We start from the raw sequence: 23,058 nt of genomic DNA on the forward strand, positions 1-23,058 counted from the left end.
TTGAAATAAAAAAGAACGAATCACGACAGATGAGTACAAAAATTATGTTTAATATCCAAGGGTTCCTTTTAAATAACTAATATCCAGCCAATCACACAAAATTGCAATTAATTTAGAATACAAATAAATTAAGTTTTAAATATCACCTTCTCTTTCAGTGCAAGATATACATTAAAGTTTCCATTTCTACAAAGTGACGGCTCTCGGCTAGAATACAAAAGAGTCTTGGAAAACATTGAACGTGGGTTGGTATTGAAGCTCGGTGGGTCAGACGAGCACAGTATCAACCGGGTTCAAGGTTCGGCGTCAGGTTTTAAATTACTGTATATGCAAAAAAATAAAAAGCATCAAAAACATTGATGACCAAAGGAGGCAGGTATAAAATCCATAAAAATGGGGCCTATGTTTTCACTTGCGTATGAAGCCTTCAGCTTTGGAGTTGGAGTAAGTCATCGATTCGCATTAGATATATCACAGTTGTTGCCTTTGCCCAGTATCTAAATACCCCAGCGATGACAGAGTGGTTTGTAGTGCCCTCTTCTGGCTACCAGCACCCAGAGCACATGCCCTACCAGACCACCAGACCACCATGGATATATTTTGGTATTTCTTATAAAACGTTAATTTCCTAGCCAAAGGTGAAGACCTCAAACACAGGTTCAAAACATAATCAAATGTGAAGATTTATGAGAAAAATAATTATGGGTTCATAGACTTTGCCTAAATATTCATCACATTTACAGTTTCCATAAAGAACAATTCTGAAAACACCATAGATGCACTTTTATAACACTTGTTTTTTTTTGCATTTTTCTTTTGGCCACTTTTCATCATGCCATAAAGTGTAACCTGCAGAACGGCAATAATTGCTAAAAAAACAAGTGGGGAATGGTTTACAATAAAATCTCTGGTCATTGGATGTGGCATTGCTGTGTATAAAGAGTAAATCAACATAGCGAAAAGAAAATGCGGAGAACATGTAGGTTGTATTTATGGCATAGTATAAAACAAGAGACTTTAAGTCCAGATGATATTTCATGAGTGTCCTTTAACTGAATATCCACTAAAGCTCCAAATACCTGAAAAGGGAAAAAAAACTAAAATGTAACTAAAGATGCAAGTCTATGGAGAGGGGAGAAGAAGGATGATGAGCTCCTGGAAGGGAATGGGAGATCATGAGCCCGGGCTGGAGTGTCTAAAGATAGCTTTACCTCCATATGGTATCAAATCAATGGATATTCTGCAGATTCTACATCCCCCCTCCAACAGTGTCTTTCTCCTACTCCCCTCTCCATAGACTTGAATGATGTGACTTTTCTGAGTTCTGTGAGTGTAGTAGACAATAAGAGCAGTCAAGGGGTAGAGAAGGGAAAATAAGTTGGGAAGGGGATTCAAGCAGGTATAGTAATGAGCAAAGAATTGGATAGTTCAGACAATGTCATGAGATGCAGGCAAATTCTCGGTGGCTGATTTTTCCGCTTCTAATGTATTTGTCCTAATTTAGTCAGTAGACAATGGTTGGCTATTATAAAGTACTTTATCTCCAAATAACAATACTTGGCCAGAAAGAAACTACTGAAGTTGAGAAAAGTTTCTGTAGTGCAATAATAAGTGTACGGTTTCAGAATTTAATAGACTACATGTAGTGTTGAGATAGAACCTACAAAGTTATTGACCATTTTACTCCAGCTATGCAAAAATCCGTTGTTTTTCTAAACTTTTTGAGTCTCCGTTTCTAGAAAAAGTACCGAACACAACTAAGATTAGACTATAGTTATATATAGCAACTTCAATCCATGATTTTTTTTCTTTGTTACCTTATGGCTGAGGCGATCTCAGCCCTGAAATACCCTGACAGTGGCTGGATTGTCCTGCTCTCTACTGTGATACACCAGCCCTATGTAATACATACATTAACCTATGACAGATCAATGATCAGAAGTATTCTTACTTTTACCGATATCTAAAACCTTCATAAAAAAAAGGAAATCCTTCTTTTCCTTAGAAGTTTTTGGCCACTTTTTGACTATAAGTTTGTTATAGTTACTATTGGACATATATTGGGTTCTCTGAAGACAATGACTTCCATGGTTTCCCGGATATACTAGGAAGTCATTCTGCACAATTTCTTTTCCCCTGCAGGCTCTTCACTTAATTATTAAATACAAGTTGTTTTAGAAGAGTTTCGAAAACATTGACAGAATACATATAATCAGCAGTGGGCTAAAATTTGTATTATTGATCAATAGCAAGGCAGAGCTTCTATTGGACATGGTCATCAGCATGAGCTCCAAAGGGACACATTTTGGTTAAAAGAGTGTTTTAAAAGAGGTTTACGATAAATAACACTAATGCCTTTGGCTGATTGCCCATGAGCAAGTTCAGTTTGGGAAACTCGTTCCATGTGCTGGAGGGATTTCCCAAAGTGAAGCTGAATAATTGCGCTGTTGTCAGCATTTCAATTCAATCTAGTCATTCAGTCTTGGAAATCCCACCAGCCCTTGGAGTGAGTTTCTGGGATTGAACTGGCTCGTGGGCAATCGGCCTTTAAAACGAGATTAGGAATAAGTGATATCTAGAGGTCCAACTGCTGGTACCACATAGATTGCGAGACCTGGGGGACTGAGTCATCTGTCTCGTAGTTCTCCATCCATGGACCACAATGCACTGCAGTGAATTTATCACAAAGGTGATATGGAGGACCCCCATTTTTCAGATTAGTGGAGTCCCAACAGGGGTAATTCCACAAATCAGACACATATCCTATTCTTAGGTAAACCCTTTCATGAGGGGATAGAAGTCATAGACAAATACACAAAGGGTTTGATGGTGTCATAAATAATTAAAGTAAAATCTAATTTCCCAGATTTTCCTGTAGATGTACATAAAATAAACATAAAATAAATAAAGCTCAGTATTGGGGAGTATTTCACTTGTAAATAAAGCATATCTTCCAAAACTCAACCAAACATGTTGCATCAGAAATTCAATATCTTTGGCAGCTCTTACAGCCATCCAATATCTGCTAAAGTGCACTAAACTCTTAAGGAAATTTATTATTTTTAGTTAATGTTTAATTAATGTTTAGTTTTTTTTATTTTATACAAAATAAACGACAGCATTGACCATATAGGAAGTGCCAAGACTCTAACAGTCTCATACAGACTCCTTGGGTATCGCTGCTTCACTAGAGGGAGGACCATATGTACAGACCAATACTTATTAGCATATTAAGCAAGACTCTTGAGGGTGCGTTCAGTTTTTTAGATGAAGTTTTCAAAGCCAAAATCAGGTGTGGATCATATTGGATGAGAACATATTGTTGAGTGGTGCTACTACTCCTTCACTTTTTTTTCACTCCACTCCTGGTTTGGACATCTAAACTGCATCTGAAAAAACTGAACATGTGAACGCACCCTAAGAGATATAGTGAGAGCTCAGATTACTCCGCCCATACACAGTGATTGACAGCTCTCTCTGTATTTGTGTGTATATAGAGAAGTCTGTGTAGGCGGGGTCATCAGGACTCTTACTGTCTCTCCTAGGAGTCCGGCCAGAATTTACTATTCTTCTCCAAATGATATAAACTTATATATCCCAGTACTCAGCTTCTCATGTTTTATCATATCCAGCTCTTCTCATTTTTCTTCTAATATTAATATATGCTCCATCGCTATTGACTTCCATTCAGTCATTACAAGCCTTCGAGCGATAATTTAATGATTGTACTTCCTATGAACATCCATGTATTGTATTCTGGTGGCCGATTGTGTGACCTTTAGTGGGCAAAATAATAAAAACCCTAGAAATGAGTCATTTTTAATGATTGATTTCCTTTAGTCTGACTACACAACACATGCTAAAACCTGCTTTGCACATCATCTGCTTGAAATCTTCGGTAAGAGCTGAGCTGAGGAATGTAGACCATGTCAGTCTCATGCCATGCACAGCTGTTTTTATATGACTCCAGACATGGGATTGTGAGATCGAAACCCTTATCTCATAATGACTCACATTCTCATCATTGTCTACGGTGGAAGCCAATAATTAGGACACCATGTTAATTCTTCTTGCCATACATGATAGTCTTCCAGAGCACTTATTAAAAAAATAGGCAATGAAACAATACAAGATCTGAAGAATAGAGAGTCCATTGGATTAGCGCCCATCATCCAAGCCATTCAGTGAGTAGTGTTGATGAACGATGAGTGATAGGCCCAAAAAAAAAAATTCCAGTTGGCCATTCAATTTTGGATTAATTGGCTCAATGTCTTCTCGTAGATTTACTAGACCAAAGATACTTAAGAAAAGTAATACTAATGCACTGTATAGGTAATTTGCTTCTTAAATATACAAAAATAACTTTTTTTTTCTCCTCAAGTTTGAACATGTCAACATATCGACTTTAGGATGAATTTTCTATTCCCGTGGATATCACCAAGCTGTCCCTAGATATACATCTATGAATATACTGAAATGCCAGCAGCATGGTATATAAGAGAATGGTCCATTAGAAGCAACACTTTCAGAGTGTCAAAGTAATAAAAAAAAGTAAATGTTACCAACAGATAGGCCCTTAACACATTGACTTACACATTGAAGACCCAACTGGCAGTATTAGAATTAAGATATTAGTCTGGCCCATAGTAGATACTTTTGTAACAAACAGGTTCAACACTTCAAGTCTTCAAGCGTCAAGTCTTTCCTATGCTGGACACACACTCGTAAAGTACGTGGAATCCAAATATATCTCAATTTCCAGTGTGAAGTGTTGTCCTTCTCCATTCTTCACTGCTTCACATTATTCAAGACACATTGGGTACAGTCCCCTGTCTTTGGGAAGGATCAGCTTGTGCCTTGTTAAGAATATGTGTCCCAGTTGTAGTCTGAGATGTGAATTGAGCAGGATGGGTCAAGAAAGTTGCTCCATAGCTGGCGAGTGCCTTCATTTTCTAAAGATCCTTTCAGACCACTGGAAAGCAATAGAAAGTATTAGAAAATGACAAAAAATGAAAAAAAAAAATTATCAAGATGACAGCGTCAGAAGGTAGAACAACAGCTTAAAGGTTATCGATATATATTACTAGAATTTGCTGACCATAGATGATACTGCAGTTTACCAATGACCTTCATACTGCAACCTCTATACGCAAACACTACAGTGGCTTCCTGTGAAAGTTACAAACTCAAGACTCTTTGAAGATTGTTTCAATTAACATATTACTATTTAGGTTCTGATAACAGTAATTTTTCATTTACATAACCATAGGATTGGGAATAACTTCCTAATTGGTGATGGTCCATCAGCCGGTACCCCCCACGATCATGAGCACGGGACATCCAGCAATTGGAAGAACGGAGAATTATTCAGTTCTACTGGACCATCTGGAGCACTGTGCTCCGCAAACTTCAGGTTGCTCTAATAGAATTGAATAAAGCAGCAGCAACATGCTCAGCCTGCTGTACCACCCATTGATGAGAACGGGTTCTCCTAATTGCTGGGGTTTATTGCGGTTATGATCATGGGAGTTCCAGCTGTTGGAACCTCCCCGTGGATTAGGGATAACTTCCTAAGTTGGGACAACCCTTTTAATAGCAATGGTGCCACTATATGCAACATCAATGTTAGACTGGAGGACCACCACATAAAAACTATTAGACTCCGCCACATCAAACCCTAAAAAATGAACCTGAGTAGCCTTCAGAGATCTGCCGTTTGTTGGATTTTTGAGCTCTATTATTTTTATACAGCCTTGGCCCACTGGAGGATCCTCTCACACCCTGATGGGTTTGTCTGACCATGGACGGCATATATTAACTATTTTCCAAAATCTGACAAATTACATAAGGGTACATCATGTTGATGGCTGTTTTATGGATTGGATACCAACTGAGCATGAATAACTCATTACCCTAGATTCTCATTATTGCTAAAAGTAGTGTGTCCTCTTGAATTAAAGGGAATTATTTTGTGCTAAAGATGGTGGGTGTCACGTGTGGTCCCACAACCCATATGTGACCCCGGTTCCGTTTCTGACTTCACTCCTTTGCCATCTGCCCTGACCTGTTGCTACGTCTCCAACTTTGAACCTTGTGTTGCCCGCCCTGACCTCCTGCCTGTCCCCAACTATGAGATTGCCTGCCGTTTCTGTACCTCGACCTTGGCTGCCACTGCAGACACGTCACGCCTGTGGAATGACCTGGTGGTACCACGTCGCGGCAAGTCCAACCCGCTTTGCGGCGGGCTCTGGTGAAAACCGGGTGCCACTTAGACTCCGGTCCCAGGTAGTGGCTTGTGTCATCGACCGCAGTGGTTCAGAGGATCCAAAAATTGCTGTCTTTTATGGAATTTACCTTCCTCTTGGCCCCACAGTAGTTGGACTCAACGAACTTGTGTCTTATTTCAACCTTACTAGGTAACTATGGATCTTCCTGTCTCTTCCTACTAAGGGCACATTCACATGGCCGTCTGCGGGGACGTACATGCATCCACAAATTTGCTGCCGCATGTACGTCCCCATAGACGACAATAGCGGCGCAGATACTGTGCCACACATGTGTGGCACCAATCCGACCTGCACACTGCAAAAAGATAGAGCACGCTCTATCTTTCGGCGTCTGTGCACCGCTATTCTCTATGGAGGGAGGAGGGGTCACCTCCTCCTCCTCTCCAGCACACGGCGGTAGGACCACACGGCGTGCATACCGCGTGTGAATGGACCCTAAGTGTGTTGGGTCTGCTCCAAAACTGGAGAAAACTTTCACTGCCCCTACCATTTAAAACACAAGCACTGCTCAATCTATGTATGTGTGGTCTGGAAGGAATAGATTTTGGACCTTAATGTCAGGTCTTTAAAACTTTATATAGTTTCCACAGGAGACTAGTTCCTAAACTTGTTCCTTGGCCAAGGGTCGAGTGTAAGATTTTAGAAAACGATTCCTCATTATCTGCTTATTTTGTGATCTGGTCCTGAAATGTTGACACATGACATAAGATAAATATATTTGATGAATTACTTTGTTCAGCCAGTTTTCCTTCTCTTTTATATAAAGTGGAAACAGGATGTTCTATATGATGAAGCTTGGAAACCAGGGAGGTTTTGGGTTTTGGGGTTGAAAAGGGCAGCTCAGACCATAAATCTGTGGCCTCCTGCCAGATGCAATTTAAAATCAGTGAACAGCGGCGCTGAAAGTTTACAGTATCCGCAGTGTTGTTTCGTCCGACTGTGGACGTGAAGACAACGCAGCCATTGTGCCGCTGTGTAAGCTGGGGACGTGCACAGAGTCACTTTGTCTCCTATGGAAACATGTGGAGAGATGGAAAGACTCCTCACCCACATGAGGATCTGCTGTAAACGCAAAGTAGGGGCTGAGTATGTTTCGTATGTGTCCCGTCTCTTGACATCAGCCAAGTCACACCTGTTGTTTTCCAGTGGATAAATGAAGGATTATTATCGGGTATCATGAGAGCCTCCTGAGTCAGAAGAACATCAAAGATAATTTACAGAGCAGTTTACTAACTACTCTTGAGGATGTTCATTATAATTGCTTCATAAATAGGTATGAACTACAATCCATAACAACCATACACGCTTGTGCTTCCAATTTCTGAATGGTGGTAGGAAACCACAATCTGTCTAACAAGAAGTTCATCTCAATCTTATTCCTAAAGGCGGGAATGCAGATTATGTCATGACATCAAGTTGTGTAGCAGCTCTGCCTGGTATAACAACTCAACCCGATTCAATTAAATGGGACGGAGCTTCAGACAGACCATGTGACTGATAAATATAGCATCATAGGTGGTCCTCAGGGGAGTAACTCTACCCTTTAAACAGCAGATTGGTGGATTTCCAGGTATTGGGCCTGGAAACGGATAGGTCATCAGTATTTTAATATCAGAGGATCAATCGGTGGGGGCAGGCACCAAGAACACGGAGGGGGGCGTGCATATACTAGCAGTAGGTGGAGCCGAGAGGCACTCGGGTGACATAGCTCTGAGCGCCTTCGGCTCATATCTTTAATAAAGTCTTTTTTAGAACAATGTCGATGTCTTAGGACTTCATAAGACCAAGATCATCCTCTCACAAACAGGATGAGCAAGTAAGTTCGGGGCATTTACCATCAGTAAATCTTAAAGTATATACTTGATGGGTGGAACAGATCTTTATGGTCTTAACATGAAGATCGTGTCACTATATCTCAAACGTGGCCAAGCTTTTATAATGGCACAAATTACAATCAACTGAAGGCCAACCTGGTAGTAAGAGAAAAAACCTATAGATGCCGGCAAGTAATTCCCCTACTCAGTATTGGTCAGATAGCTGAACAACTGGACCTTCTATGCCTGCGTTTAGAAACTGAAGTTATGGAGCTGCCACACGTATATACGTCCTTCGCACTCATCAGCTATGCAAGGGTGTGATGTCCATTTTCTTAATCTCCTTGTAATTATGGTTCACTCATCTTCTAACTGGTTGTCAAGCAATTAAAGGCTATGACATCAGGTTTGTAATTTGTACACTAACACTTATGACATTAGTTTAGCTAAGAAGCATAAAATGATCCATCCATCGCCCTCCACCTCATTCTCACGTCATTCTAACGTTATAGTTACCTGTCTCTGACTTGCAGCAGGACGCTCCCCCCTTGAAGAGTCCATCTGGTTTCTCCTGCCGACACATAACAGACCGACACCACTCCCGATACTTTTTCCAGCTGCAGCAACTGTAAGACAAAAGGCCAATTTCATTGCATGGGAGGGTTATTATTATTTCTTCATGGCTAAACCGTACTTTGGTGCCTTTGATTCAAGGTGATGATCAAATTCTAATACTTAATGTTAAGGCCAGTTAAGGTTCTATGTGGTTTGGGGTTTTTTTTTGGTCTCGTAATAGTGGTATTTTTTTTGCGTTATTTGCAAAATGTTCTTCTTTTGGTGCACATTTCCCTTGATGTCTTGATAAATTTGGTGGTGGTTTTTCTCCTATTTCTACTCCAGGGGGTGAACGGAGTTATTGGGGGATACAGCCCCGCCGCTACAAATTCGCAGCCCGATACATGAAGAGGCTTCTGCCTCTTGATGTATCGGGCTGCCAGCTGCCTGGCGTAGAAAAAACACAACCGGCGACTGTAACGTTTGACTGTAACGCCACGCCCCGGCCCACTCCCGTCCGGAAGCGCCCCCCCCCCCTTCACGCCCCACTGGCGTGAAGGTGGCGGATTGGGGAAAATAATCGCAAAAGCTAGCAATAAGCTAGCATTTGCGATTATTTCAGGGCCTCTGCGCCACTGGCGGTGCGCAGAGGTCCTGATAAATATCCCCCATTTTGTGCGTAAACATAAATTTGCGCCAAATCGCAAATCATGAATTCAGTTCAGTTTTGTGAAAACCAGTCTATACAAATAATGAATTTGGTGCAATGGAAAGTCACAAAACAGCATTTGTACCACAACTGCGCCAAAACAACACCAAACATAGACAAAAAACACATTGATGACTTCCCCCCACTGTTTTTCACTGAATTCTCTTGGGACCGTAAGTTAAGCCCATAATTCACATGTGGCTATGCACACATACTGTGACCATCCTAGAAATATACAATATATTCAGCTATATTTTTACAGGAGAATAAATATATCTTGCTATGATTGGATCAAAGTGAACTCTGGGATCTCATCTGTGGACGCAGTGTCTCCTTCATTGAACATAGGAGTAGATTTATCCATAAAACAAACAACGAAATTGCTAGGCATCCCAAGGATCATGGGAGGCCCACAAAACCCAAAGTGGTTGTTAATAAAATAGTTGGTTTGAGGAACTCGTGAGATACTGACTTACTGTACATCCTTCTTGCCTGCTTTAAATTGCATTGGCATTCACAGGATGCCAATACAATTAAAATGTAGGCGGAGCAGGGAGTAGTTGTCTGAACATTAGGGGAGCTCACGGACAAAACCATTTGCCCACGTGGCTGTAAATGGTACCACAGCACGTCCCACTCCGGGTGGGGGGGGGGGATGGACATGACATGGAGTACAAATATGGCAAGACCCGTTCACTTTGTCCAAACAGTGGACTCTTCTTGGAATTTCCATAACAATACTAATGGTTAAAGTATTAAAGGATAATGTTGTCCTACTTACTGCATTAATATACACCCCACAATGAGAAGACCTGTGCATATCACTGACACTGCCACCAGTGCTGTGATGGTGTTTTTCTTCTGACTTGCTGCCACCACTGCCAGGAGGTCGGCGTGCTCACAGCGTTTGCCAGCAAAGCCGGGAAGACATCTAGAAGACAAAATGAGGTATCAATGTCAGCTGCAGTCTATGTACAGTATAGGGTATCACCTAAGCTTCTTTACATGGCAGTTCAGGCCTTATTCTGCATGTGGTAGTCCATGATTCTGGAAAGTTTTTATGTTTTATGGCTAGAAGTCAACCAGGTAAAACTGTCAAAGAAATGACGTACATCTACGCATATTGTTATCAGATCTGGTCTTTCCCAGTTATTCCATGAATGCCGAGAATATGAAAGGTTATCTGCTTCGTACAGTTATCTCAAGGAGCGTAGATGAGGCAGCAGGTTTGAAGTCCTTTCTGATAGTCAGAAGGAAAAACTTGTATGACCTTGTATATTTTCCATATAAGTGTGGTAGAAGGAGACCATAAGATCCATTCATTTACTTCCTATGAAGCATTGGCCTATTGACTAACTACTGCACAGAGCATTTATAACATCCAATGACAGGAAGAAACCATTGCAAAGATAAAAACTGTGTTTGCATAACTTTGTTTGTAGTCTGTTACTATGGAGACACATTGCAGGAGATTTAAACATTACTAGATCTTGTAATATATTATTCTGTTGTGTCATATTATTATTTTATGTAATAAATGATATTGAACTTTTCTATTAATACATTTTTATCGTCACATATTGTTTTAATTCGATGTTAAAGGAAATCTACCACCAGGATGAAGGATTGTAAAACAAGCACACTGACATACTGGTGTGTGCAGCATCTGCTCTACTTTTATCTTCTTATTCCCTGGACCTATGACTCATTTGCATAATTTTAAAGCCTTTTTTTTTCTTAAAAATGAGAAGCTAAAAGAAGAGCAGATCCTGCCAGAGGGGATCTGCTGTAGCATGGCGGGCACACGTCGGCGCTGGGGAGAGGAGCGCTTACCCCCGCCCCTCTCCATAGAGATACATGGGGCACGGCGCCGTATTCCGGGAAAAGATAGGACATGTCCTATCTTTCTCCCGGCTACGGAACGGTACGGTGCTGCCCATGTGCTTCACTGTATCACTCCCATACGCCCATTCCGTTTATGGGGGATGTTTATACGCCGTATAAACGTTGACCATTTATACGTTTCCCCTATACTACAGTCTGAATGTAGCCTAAATTACTGCACAATTGTGCATCAAAATAAAGGCCCCTGCGCCACTGTTAATGAATTCCCCCAAATGTATCTGGAAAGTTGTTAAATTTTTTTGTTAATATGTGGTGTAAACTGTAAAATTTTATGCAAAGCTGGAATCACTGTAGGTCTGTTACTGTTACTCACACAGTAACGTAGACATTTCTATCCAACAACAAATTTCTAAGGCTCACCGTCTAGTTTGCCTTGGTTGCATACACCCTCCCTTGTTACCACTACACATCCCATGCATCACAGTGCAAATATTTAATTTTACTAAGTTTTGCTGTGCAAAAATTTCCATGGGAAAAATATAAGAAAACATCTGAGCTCGTATGTTACTAGTCTTAGGGACTCTCTGTATGCGTCTTTAGCCAACTTCTCTGACACTGCGGTTTCCAATGTAAATATCCCTCAATACATTCAACATATCCTTCATGTAGTTATGTCATTAGAAGAGGAAAAGCAATGATGTAAATGTCAACTTACACACAGGCCGGTTCCTCTTCTTGTACGAGATACCTGCAAGTTCCATGGAAACAGAAATTGATGTGAGCATCTGGACAATCCAGAAAGTGAGATCTCACTGCCGCTGCAACAGGAGGATCTGCAAAAGACAAAAACCTGTTCAAAATAATGGTCCAACATCGATGCATCAGTTCTTTTAGATGTATTTTGCTATATATTTCAGATAGTTATAATATATAAGTTAAAGTACTTATACACCCACTAATAAGGCAATACCCCTTATTTTTCCTGAGATAGAGGTTCAGTTCAACCATATTTTATGCACATTATGCATTGCTGAAGTTTTCAATTTTGGGTAGTTATATCAAAGAGGTTTCACTATTGGATAATGTTCATAAAGGTTTTATGGGATGAATGAGGGGATTTCTGGAACATATATTCTTCACATGACATATTCATCACATTCGGTACAAAGTTCCGTATGAAGGAGTCACTCAGTCTGACACCATGGGGGCATTTCTTATTTTTGGCGTGAGGTGTTGCTTTTTTGGTGCCCCCAATTTTAGCAGTGTTTTGCACTGTGATGTTATATTGTGGCGCTTGACCATAATGTATTTGGTGCACCGTTAGAAGAACAAATGTCAGAAATGACAAACCACATTCATTTACAGCGTGGTAGACTTGCTTTTTGTTGGTCTAATATTGTGCCAAAAAGTGCACCCAAACATTTTTGGGGAAACTAGAAGTGCAGGAAAAGTGATGGGGTTCAAAAGCTGTGCCCAAATTGAGCACCATAACAAAAAGTTGTGCGTTTAGGTAAAGAAGATAAATTGTGGCGACGACGTTTGATAAATAAGACGCACATTTTTTTACAAAAAAAATCTGGCTGCCAAAAAACCGGTGCAAAGCTAAAAATTAATGCCCCCACATATGTTACCTAAGTGTAGTGCCACGTTCCTAGTGGAGTATACCTTTGTAACATGTCAGGAATATGCTGCCTTATGTTCTCATACATATCAAATCAGTGACAAAAAAAACAAGCAAATTCCTATGCATCCTATGCATACCATCTAATGCAGTGATGGCAATCCTTTTAGACACTGAGTACCCAAACTACAACCAAAACCAACATATTTTTCGCAAAGTGCCAATGCGACAATTAAAGCAGTAACTTATTATTCCTTGCTCTGTCACAGGTTTAAATTGCAAAGGCTCCTGAGGACACCAATACAGTAGAAATCATTGGAGTTTCCTTCCAGGGTCTGCAAGAGGCCTTGAGTCCGGTCTGGCGAACTCTGTGATTGTGCCGGTGCCCACTTTGTCTAGATGTACATGATGGGGAGAGAAGAGAAAGATCCTTCCAGACACCTGTAACAGGGGCATATGTCTTTGATATTGTTTGGCATTCTTAATCCTTTCCTCCAACAAATGAGTTGCGAGGATCCCATATAGTTGTCCCATCATGGAACCAGATTTTACCCTGCTAAACTACTGGCCCACTCCGGTAGGATATGAAATATCCTTTTTATTTGACATCTTACCCATTAACCTAGAAAAAAAATCTCCTCCAAAGTCGTAAAAATGAGCAGAGAAGAGTCATATTTTAACTCTGAATCAACTTATGAGGCTGCAGCGGGAGTGTCACTTCAGACGCCCCTCATTTTAGTACCCTAGTTCTGTAGTACCTAGGAACATTCTTTTTGGTGTCACATTAAAGATAAGAATCTTATCTTTCACATCACATCAGGCTTGTGGTTTTCGTGATCTACAGAACTGTAGATACAGGAAGTTGAAGAAATAGGCGGAACTGGATCCTTATCTGCAGACTACATTTCCAACGATGTTTTTAACTACCTGTGTATTTGGTTCTGTAGTTCAGAGAACCATAAGCCTAATGAGATCCGGAAGATGAGATTCTTATCTTTCTTGTGACAAGCATATTTCTAGGTATAATAGAACCGAAGCTGGGAGCGTCTAGAGCAGTGATGGCGAACCTTTTAGAGACCGAGTGCCCAAACTACAACAAAGACCCGCTTATTTATTGCAAAGTGCCAACACAGAAATGTAATGTGTGATTTATACTCCCTTCTCTGTCACAGTTTTCATTGATACCAGCACCTGAGGACACCAATAAAGCAGGTGATAGTCCCAGGTTGAGCTGTCACTTTAAAATACCTCTTTGTACAGCAAGTCCTGGGCTGTGTGGGACTGCAGGAAGATACCTGGAGTCATCTCTGGTGATGGCCTGGGTGCCCACAGAAAGGTCTCTGAGTGCCACCTCTGGCACCAGTGCCATAGGTTAGCCATCACTGGTCTAGAGTGACACTCTTCCTGCAGCCTCTAAACTTGACATATCTTAGGCAAAATATGACTCTTCATAAAATCATGACTAATACATAAATATAACACACTATCCTCCTGAAACGCGTAGACATATTTATGTATTGTCACTGGTGATTTACCTAATAAAGATATGTAAAACTAGGAATTTTGGCTGGACTGTGACCTCATTTTATGGATTCTGATATACCTAAGCAGCAAGGTGGCCCGTGCCTATCGCATCACATTAGGTAAGACTAAGGGAAGGTGAGCAAATGTTCTTCAAAATATGACTCTTCTCTGCTCATTTTCACATGACTTTGGAGGGTGATTTTTTAGAGGTGAACAGGTAAGATTTTACATAAAAGAGGGAATTCTAGAAAGGACATACTCTACCTTAGGGTCCTAGTGTTTAATGGGTTAAAATCTGTTGACAAAGTCCCTTTAATGTAATGTATATGGCCATCTTATCCCCCGCCCGGCCTCCTGCCTTTGACTTTCACACCCAGCTCACCATACAATATAATCCATTCCAAGAATCACAATTCTCACCAGCATAATAACCATTACACTCCGATCTCAATATATATCATTCTTAACACGTAACCCTACATTACCTAATGAAGAAAATCAACATCTCACATCATATATCACACAAAAAATCTACAGAAAAAAAACATTATGCTATAGTAAAAGCCCCAGAAAGCTGTGTCGTAACTACGCAACAAGGATAAACTGTGACTCAGATCACAAGAGGAGCATTTATATATCCTGTAAATACGTCCATAGATCCTGGGACCAGTGATGTCATGGCTGACATCTGTAGTTATGTCATTGCCTGTAAATATCAAATCCAGAACCCAAATACAGATAGTTTCTATAAAACGCGCTCCCCATGTAGCATGAGCTCATGTAAGTAGGTACTAAAGGATGATATTAGCAATTCAATGTTACTACGCCAGGTTTTTGTCGTGCCCATGACATAGGGCTTATTCTCATGCTGTTGTGTGGTAACATTTCACATGGCCACTTTATTTAACAGATTGGGGCAAATTTACTTACCTAGTCCAGTTGCGATCCCCGATTCGGACGGTCCAACCGCTGCCACACACTTACTACAACATCAGTTTCAATGTGTAGCAGCCGCTCAGCCACCCAGTAAACAAACAAGACGCGGAAGTGATGGACAGCACCAAAGGAGGTGAGTGTATACTGTATTTTTCGGACTACAAGGCGCACCGGATTATAAGGCGCACCATCAATAAATGCCTGCTAAAACGTCTAGGTTCATATATAAGGCACACCTGATTATAAGGGTGAATGACCAGCAGGTGGCAGACCTGTGCACAGTTCAAGGCAGCTGTTGTCTGTAAGTATGGTTCATATATAAGGCGCACCGGACTATAAGGCGCACCTGATAATAAGGATGAATGACCAGCAGATGGCAGACCTGTGCACAGTTCAACAGTTCATATATAAGGTGCACTGGACTATAAGGCGCACCTTTGATTTCTGAGAAAATCAAATAATTTTTTGTGCGCCTTATAGTCTGAAAAATACTGTAATTTTTCTTTCTATAGCCCCCCCCCCCAAAGCCTTATTATTTAAAATTTTTAAAAAGCCCAGACAACTCCTTTAAAGGTTGATACCAGGACCAGAAGGAAGATTATAAGAACTCACTAGGAATCAGCTGCTCTCACACAATGACCGTCACATCCATTAGAGATCAAGCTCTTGGGGATAATCCTTGTACTTAGAAATGAGCCGTCAGCCATGACAACAGGCTGCATGTACTGTAACTACTAACGTAATGAAGACCTCTAGGATGGATTTAGGAAAAATATCAACTTTCAGTCAATTTCTTTAATTTGATGGGTTAACTTTGCTGTACCTGCAGTCATCTTGGCCTCACTTTGTGGTTATATTGGAATTTGCTAAACAGCTTAGAAATTCCCTGGGTGAGGGGAGCTGACAAATAAGTAATGGTTTTATGAGCACAGGGAGAAACCAGGACATTCCACAAAGATACTTCTTGTTTTCTCAAGATTATGGGGTCAGTGTCACCCAGAACCCATTAGGAGCTGCTATCAGAGGAGATCTGACAAATATTGGTATATAGGCGTAGGTGGGGACGGTCTACTGAATCAGTGACTGGTGGAGCTTATACAGTGACGTGTAATCCATAAGGTATTGCTGCACAAGTCTGGATGCAGAGGTATACAAGACCAATTTTATTAGACACCACCAAATCCTTGATATTTCCCTTTATCTATTATAATAAACATGTGCAAAAGACAGACTTGTCAGTTCAAGATCCACAAGAGATTCTGTGTCATAAAAGCATAATAAATGATACACAAATGCCCCCATTGCACTGATTTCAGAGGGACTACCAGGGACGTAACTACAGAGATAGCAGCCATAGCAGCTGCTATGGGGCCCACAGTGTCAGGGGGCTCGTAATCCAACCTGACACACTAAAGAGTGGAGGATGTGTACCATTATATACATATTATGCTGCACATTGTGCAGCATAATATTTATACGAACATGTATGTGATGTATGTATGCTATATCTGTGATGTGTACATGGTGTATGTATATAAGGTGTATGGTGTGTATACACTGTATGTGCTGTATGTTAGTATATGGCACCGTATGTGTTTACATATATTGTATGTATATTATGTTTGTATTTGGCACTGTATGTGTGTATATATACTGAATGTGTATATATATTGTATATTTGTATAAGGCACTGTATGTGTGTATATATACTGAATGTGTATGTATACTGTATGTTTGTATATGGCACTGTATGTGTGTGTATATACTGTATGTGTATATATATATTGTATGTTTGTATATGGCACTGTATGTGTGTATATATACTGTATGTGTGTTTATATTGTATGTTTGTTTATGGCACTGTATGTGTGTATATATACATTATGTGTATATATTGTATGTTTGTATACGGCACTGTATGTGTGTATATATACTTTATGTGTATATATATGGTATGTTTGTATATGGCACTGTATGTGTGTGTATATATTGTATGTGTGCATATATATATATATATATATATATATATATATATAGTATGTGTGTATATATTGTATGTGTATATATATATACTGTATGTGTGTATATATTGTATGTTTGTTTATGGCACTTTATGTGTGTATATATACAGTATGTGTATATATTGTATGTTTGTATATGGCACTGTATGTGTGTATATACTTTATGTGTATATATGGTATGTTTGTATATGGCACTGTATGTGTGTATATATACTGTATATATATATATATATATATATTGTATGTTTGTATATGGCACTGTATGTGTGTGTATATGCTCTGTATGTGTATATCTGTTGTATGTTTGTATATGGCACTGTATGTGTGTATATATATTGTATGTGTATATCTATTGTATGTTTGTATATGGCACTGTATGTGTGTATATATATTGTATGTGTATATCTATTGTATGTTTGTATATGGCACTGTATGTGTGTATATATATTGTATGTTTGTATATGGCACTGTATGTGTGTATATGCTCTGTATGTGGGCGCAGAAGTATATGAATGTTTGATTGAAACTCGCATATATACAAATATGTATATTTTTTAAGTGGGAAGGAGGGTCCCATTCAGAAGCCTGCTATGGGGCCCTGTCTCTCCTAGTTACGCCCCTGGGGACTATAACCACTATCTGATGTATACATGATGTCAATGGAAGGAGGTATCTACAGGTTCACACACAATTTCAATGCCGATCCTTTTGTTCTTAGAGCTTAAAAGCTACAGCCAGATGTTTTTGGCTAATAACAGAAAACCATGAATGCTCTGCCGAACCGAGTGTGCGTGTGTATGGGGGAGTTGGAAAGAACAGCTGTCGGATCACTGATAACCTTTCGGTTCCGGTCATGCTGTAAAATGTACTACTTTAATTGCACTATATTCTATATAATATATACGCTAGTAGGTAAAGCTTGGGTTTTATCCTTATTCCCCATCTGTGACAGGTATAAATACCAGGCATTGTCAGGTCATTTGAAGACACCGGAAACTGGAACATTTCCCATTTTATTATATTGTACTTGTATCCAAATGTCCCTTTTATTTCTTCCCGGTATGCTGTGCCCTGGTGGTCTTGGCCTGTGTACCCGGCCACCTACCAGGTGCATTGTCTTCCCTGCCCCCTCACTCCACACCTTATTATTCCAGGAGTGATTAAACCCTGAACTTTTTGTGACCACCTGTTTACAGCCGCTTTGAACTTTATCACAGATGTTTTTCTCTTTGAAGTCTTCTTCTCCATACAATAACCTGATTTATCAATATACTGTGATGGGCTTAACCCTTGCATCACTATGAGGTATGAATACCTTTGTTTTTGGCTTGGCTTTTGCTTCTTTTTTTTGTGATTTTTCGTGGCGCATGTGCACGTTTGCCACTTCCCTTCAAAGTTTGCCATTGTCTGGTTTTCTCCAGTATTCTTTGAGTCTTCACCTGATTTCAGATGTTGAAGTATAAAAAGTAGCAAAAAAAGTTGAAAGGAACTTGCAAATACATACGTTTTTGCCAGGTGTTTACCACTTTTTGGGAACCTTAAAGGGTTATTTTCATCTGAATATTCTCATTTAATTAATCTACCATATAACTACATTTCTTCAGTTGGATGTTATTAATGTATCTGTGTGAAGATAATTTTCCTTAGAAGCAGAGGACAGCTGTCCTTGGATACGACCACGACTTCTGGAGAGATTGTGCAGAAATACTAATAATTTTAGCATATGAAATGACTTGAAGCTGGATGCAGTTGGTCAGGCACCTCAATAGCGCATGTGTTGTCACTGCTAGAGTGTAGGGGTGGTCGTATCCAAGGACAGACATCTTATTTCTAAGGGACAAAATGGCTACATATATAAAAATTATCTTCACACAGGTACATTTTTTTAACTTGTAATTGAAGAACTGTATACATTTGGCATATGAATTAAATTAAATGTTAATGCCCAGGTGAGAATACACTTTTAACTCAGATGTATTAAAGAAGCAAAACTCCTAAGACACATCTGACCAACAGAAAAACAGAAAATGAAACAGCCAGGAGCTCAAAGCCAAAACAAAGGTACATGTCTTCCTATGTTTTATACCTGCTTAGTCTACCTCTTTGCTTTTATAATCTCTCTTATATATTCTCCTTAGGCTGGCCAAGATCATTTGATAACATTTAACTTATCTTTTCCTTATTTCCTTAACACATGTACACTCAGATTAGTCTAAGTATGTTTGGAAGCGGTTTCCAATGGCCTAATTTAAATTCTTGTATATTTTTCCATCATGAGATAGGTTGGTAGGTTCCCATACACATCAGATGGCTGTCTGGTTCTGCCCTGGATCTGACCTCAATCTTATGTCTTTGGTCTGATTTAATTTGGGGAATTATAAAGTAATCTATCATTTCCAACAAAGACCTGTCTACTAGAGCACCAGAGTATCCTGCAATTGACACTGGCTTGAATACAACAAAAGTCACCAATGGTCCAGAAGACAACAATCCAATATGGAGCTGTCTTTGGAGTCAATCCCCTGCCAATATGGAATAGCACTTTGATTCAGACCTAAGCTTTTAGACCTTGTATTAATGAAATGGGGGTTCGGATCTGGCTTTCCTTTCTTCAGATTTCTCCAAAGACCCCCTGTCCGATACTGACATGTGACTAATTTCCAGGTGAAGTAATCCACAATGTAACTTTCCAGAGAGTCTGTAGGTCTAGTTCTATAGAGGAGGTGAAATCATAAGGTCACAAACTCATGGATCATTCAAAGCAACTGGGGCTCATTTACTAAGGGCCCCACGGACCGCACTTTCGTCAGACATCCCGACGATTTCCATTTTGCCGCATGTGATCAAATTTTGGCACAATCACGCCGGCTTTCATGCGACAGAAATCGGGGGGCGGGCCGTCGGATGATCCAGCAGATTCAGACAAACCGCGGAATTTAACTTCAAAATTGTGTCCCAAGCCAAGCACTTACATGCAAAGGGAGGAAGAAGGTGAACTCTGTTGGACCTGAGCAGGGAAGCGACAGATGCAGGAAATCGGGCGCACAATCTTAGTGAATCGCAGCACAGTGCATTCCGGGCGGACAATGCACTTTCGGGAACTCCGAGGGATCGGGTAAGTAAATGTGCCCCACTGTGTCCGTACAAGACAAGTGACTGAGATGGGAAAATTACTGACTCAGAGAACAATAATTCCTTATTAGAGGTATTAATGGATAAGATTCGGAATAAACTCTGTCTTGTTTATCAATAAACCTCTAAGTTCCAACGTTACCCTTTTACCTCGGCGGCATAGGTTGCCCCAAACTTAAAAAAAAACAGCCTATTTATTTTACTGGCAGCCGACATATTTGCAGACAAATCTTCCAAAAGACACGGCCTACTTTTCAACATCACGCTGAGCAAACAAGCTGCGCTCTTAATGAAACGCTCTTTGAACCCTGTGGAAAAATAATTTGACTACAAACAAGAATACACGCCTCCCTTGTATCGCCTCAGTGCACGGGCTGAGAAGAAGGCTGGAAATTTTGCATTTATAACCATCCCCCCATTTCACCCCAAGTGGGGGGGGGCGTGAATGGAGAATACAGAGGCTTATCCAGTTTTTATTTTAATTTCTCTTATTTCTGCATATTTATTAAAGAGGAGGGTGAATGTGAACACCCTTTTTTTTTACTTAGGCAGGCGCCGTATAATCGGAAACACAGGACGGTTGGGAGTTTCAGGTTTCAGCTCCTGACTTGTGAGCAGTGGTTTATGAATGAAGTCAGTGATAGCGCAGCGTGTATGTGTGGAGGCACCTCACCTGTCATTATACTGCACTGAAAACTCATAGGAAGCATTAGGCCACAAAAATCCTAATGGCCCATTATACTACAGTAATGTTATCTGTGCCGGAGCCCTGGCAGCCATATCACTGCACATCTCAATGGTGGGTGTCAGTGATGGTAGGGAAAAGGTTAGGAAAGCGAGAGGACGGACTTTAGGATTTTAAGTTTGTTGTTTTTTAAGACTCACATTGAAGTTTGAAGCATTTACTTGTGTATTTATCTCCATTTAAGGTTCTTTTACTTTTTATGAGTTCCTTTACTTTGATGGGTGCTGACAAGACTTGTCAATTTTCACCCAAAATATAGCCAAGCTGTGAATGAACAGAGGGGCAGGACTTCACACACCAAATAAAAATACTAGCCTTTCTTGTAGTCCAATTTCGAATGAACTTGTCACCTCTGGGGGCATCTCAATTGTGCCAGTCTTAATAAATCACTTGGATTTTTTTTATATGAGCCCAGAGGGGTATAATAAGGGCTGGCACCAGCAGTGGGCAAACCTGGGCATATACCAGGGCCCAGTGCTGCTGGGGGGGGGGGCACATGAGGCTGTACACAAGGAATCCATGGGGGTGAGGGGTGCTACATCTATTGAATCCACAGGGTGTGAGGGGGCTTTATATTAATTAACTATGAGGGGGATGTTTGTGATGATAAAATAGACACTATTTTAGGGAACAGGAGACTTTTTTAGTTTCAGAATTTTTAATGCTTTAAAGGAAACCTACCACCACAAATCTACCTATAAAGGTAGATCGGGTGGTAGGTGAATCAATGGGACGTGAGGATAGCCCTTTTAAGGGCTAATCCTCACGTCCCCGCACTGTTTTGTAAACTTTTATTACCCTAATATGTTAATTTACTTTTGCGGCTACTGGGGCGTGGAGTAGCCGCATCTGAGGTTACACGAGGCGGCTACTCCACGCCCCGGTAGCCACTTTTCCCCTCCTACTCACCATGTTCGGCGCGCAGCTGCTCGTAGCTGCGCGCCCTCGTTCGCCGATCCTGCCGTCTGCGCAGAACAGCAGGCCCGCGCCTGCGCGGTCACTGCTCCGAAGCCGGGGCTGCGCAGGCGGGGGCCTGCTGTTCTGCGCATGCGCAGACGGCAGGATCGGCGGACGAGGGCGCGCAGCTACGAGCAGCTGCGCGCCGAACATGGTGAGTAGGAGGGGAAAAGTGGCTACCGGGGCGTGGAGTAACCGCCTCGTGTAACCTCAGATGCGGCTACTCCACGCCCCAGTAGCCGCATAAGTAAATTAACATATTAGGGTAATAAAAGTTTACAAAACAGTGCGGGGACGTGAGGATTAGCCCTTAAAAGGGCTATCCTCACGTCCCATTGATTCACCTACCACCCGATCTACCTTTATAGGTAGATTTGTGGTGGTAGGTGCCCTTTAATGCTGCCACGTGAGTTCACTACAAAAGGGCCTACTGAGGCTCTGTCGCCGAGGGGCCTACTGAAACCTGGAGCTGACGCTAGGTATAGTAACATAGTATAAAACACTCACTTACCTCTCTTCTGCACTCCGGGACAACATGGTGCATTGTCACCGCCACTCTCTGTATACAGGGGCTTAGCAGTGACAGCACCTCTTCAGTGAGCAATCATTGCAGCCAAATACAGGCAAAAACCAATGCATGAAGCAGGCGCGCACTGGAGACTGTACATCACCTCTGTATACAGACACCAGCAGGTACACGAGGTGTTGCACTATACTGGAGCACCAGAGTGAGGTGAGTATAGCTTGTTATTTTTATACCACTTGTGGCTCATAATAAAAAAACTTTATAATTTATAATGTTTGAAAAGTTATCCAAAGTTTTCCAATATTCTCTCTGTATCAATTCCTCACAGTTTCTAGATCTCTGCTTGCGGTCATTCAACAGGAAGTTGCATTGTTTACTTCCTGTAG

General features: G+C 40.8%; 1 protein-coding gene across 1 annotated transcript in view; it reads right to left on the reverse strand.

Annotated features, from left to right (window-relative positions):
• Nucleotides 1-30: 30 nt before the first annotated feature.
• The window catches only part of TGFA (transforming growth factor alpha), a 51,934-nt gene continuing 28,906 nt past the window's right edge, over nt 31-23,058 (reverse strand). The window contains exons 3-6 of the mRNA XM_072148857.1: nt 11,926-12,043; nt 10,147-10,296; nt 8,618-8,727; nt 31-4,972 (exon numbers count right to left, since the gene is read on the reverse strand). Coding sequence (XP_072004958.1) covers nt 4,965-4,972; nt 8,618-8,727; nt 10,147-10,296; nt 11,926-12,043 — 386 coding nt within the window. The 3' untranslated portion in view covers nt 31-4,964. The remainder of the gene's footprint in view (nt 4,973-8,617; nt 8,728-10,146; nt 10,297-11,925; nt 12,044-23,058) is intronic.

This window comes from Engystomops pustulosus, chromosome 4 (assembly GCF_040894005.1).
Source record: "Engystomops pustulosus chromosome 4, aEngPut4.maternal, whole genome shotgun sequence".
Taxonomy (NCBI): domain Eukaryota; kingdom Metazoa; phylum Chordata; class Amphibia; order Anura; family Leptodactylidae; genus Engystomops; species Engystomops pustulosus.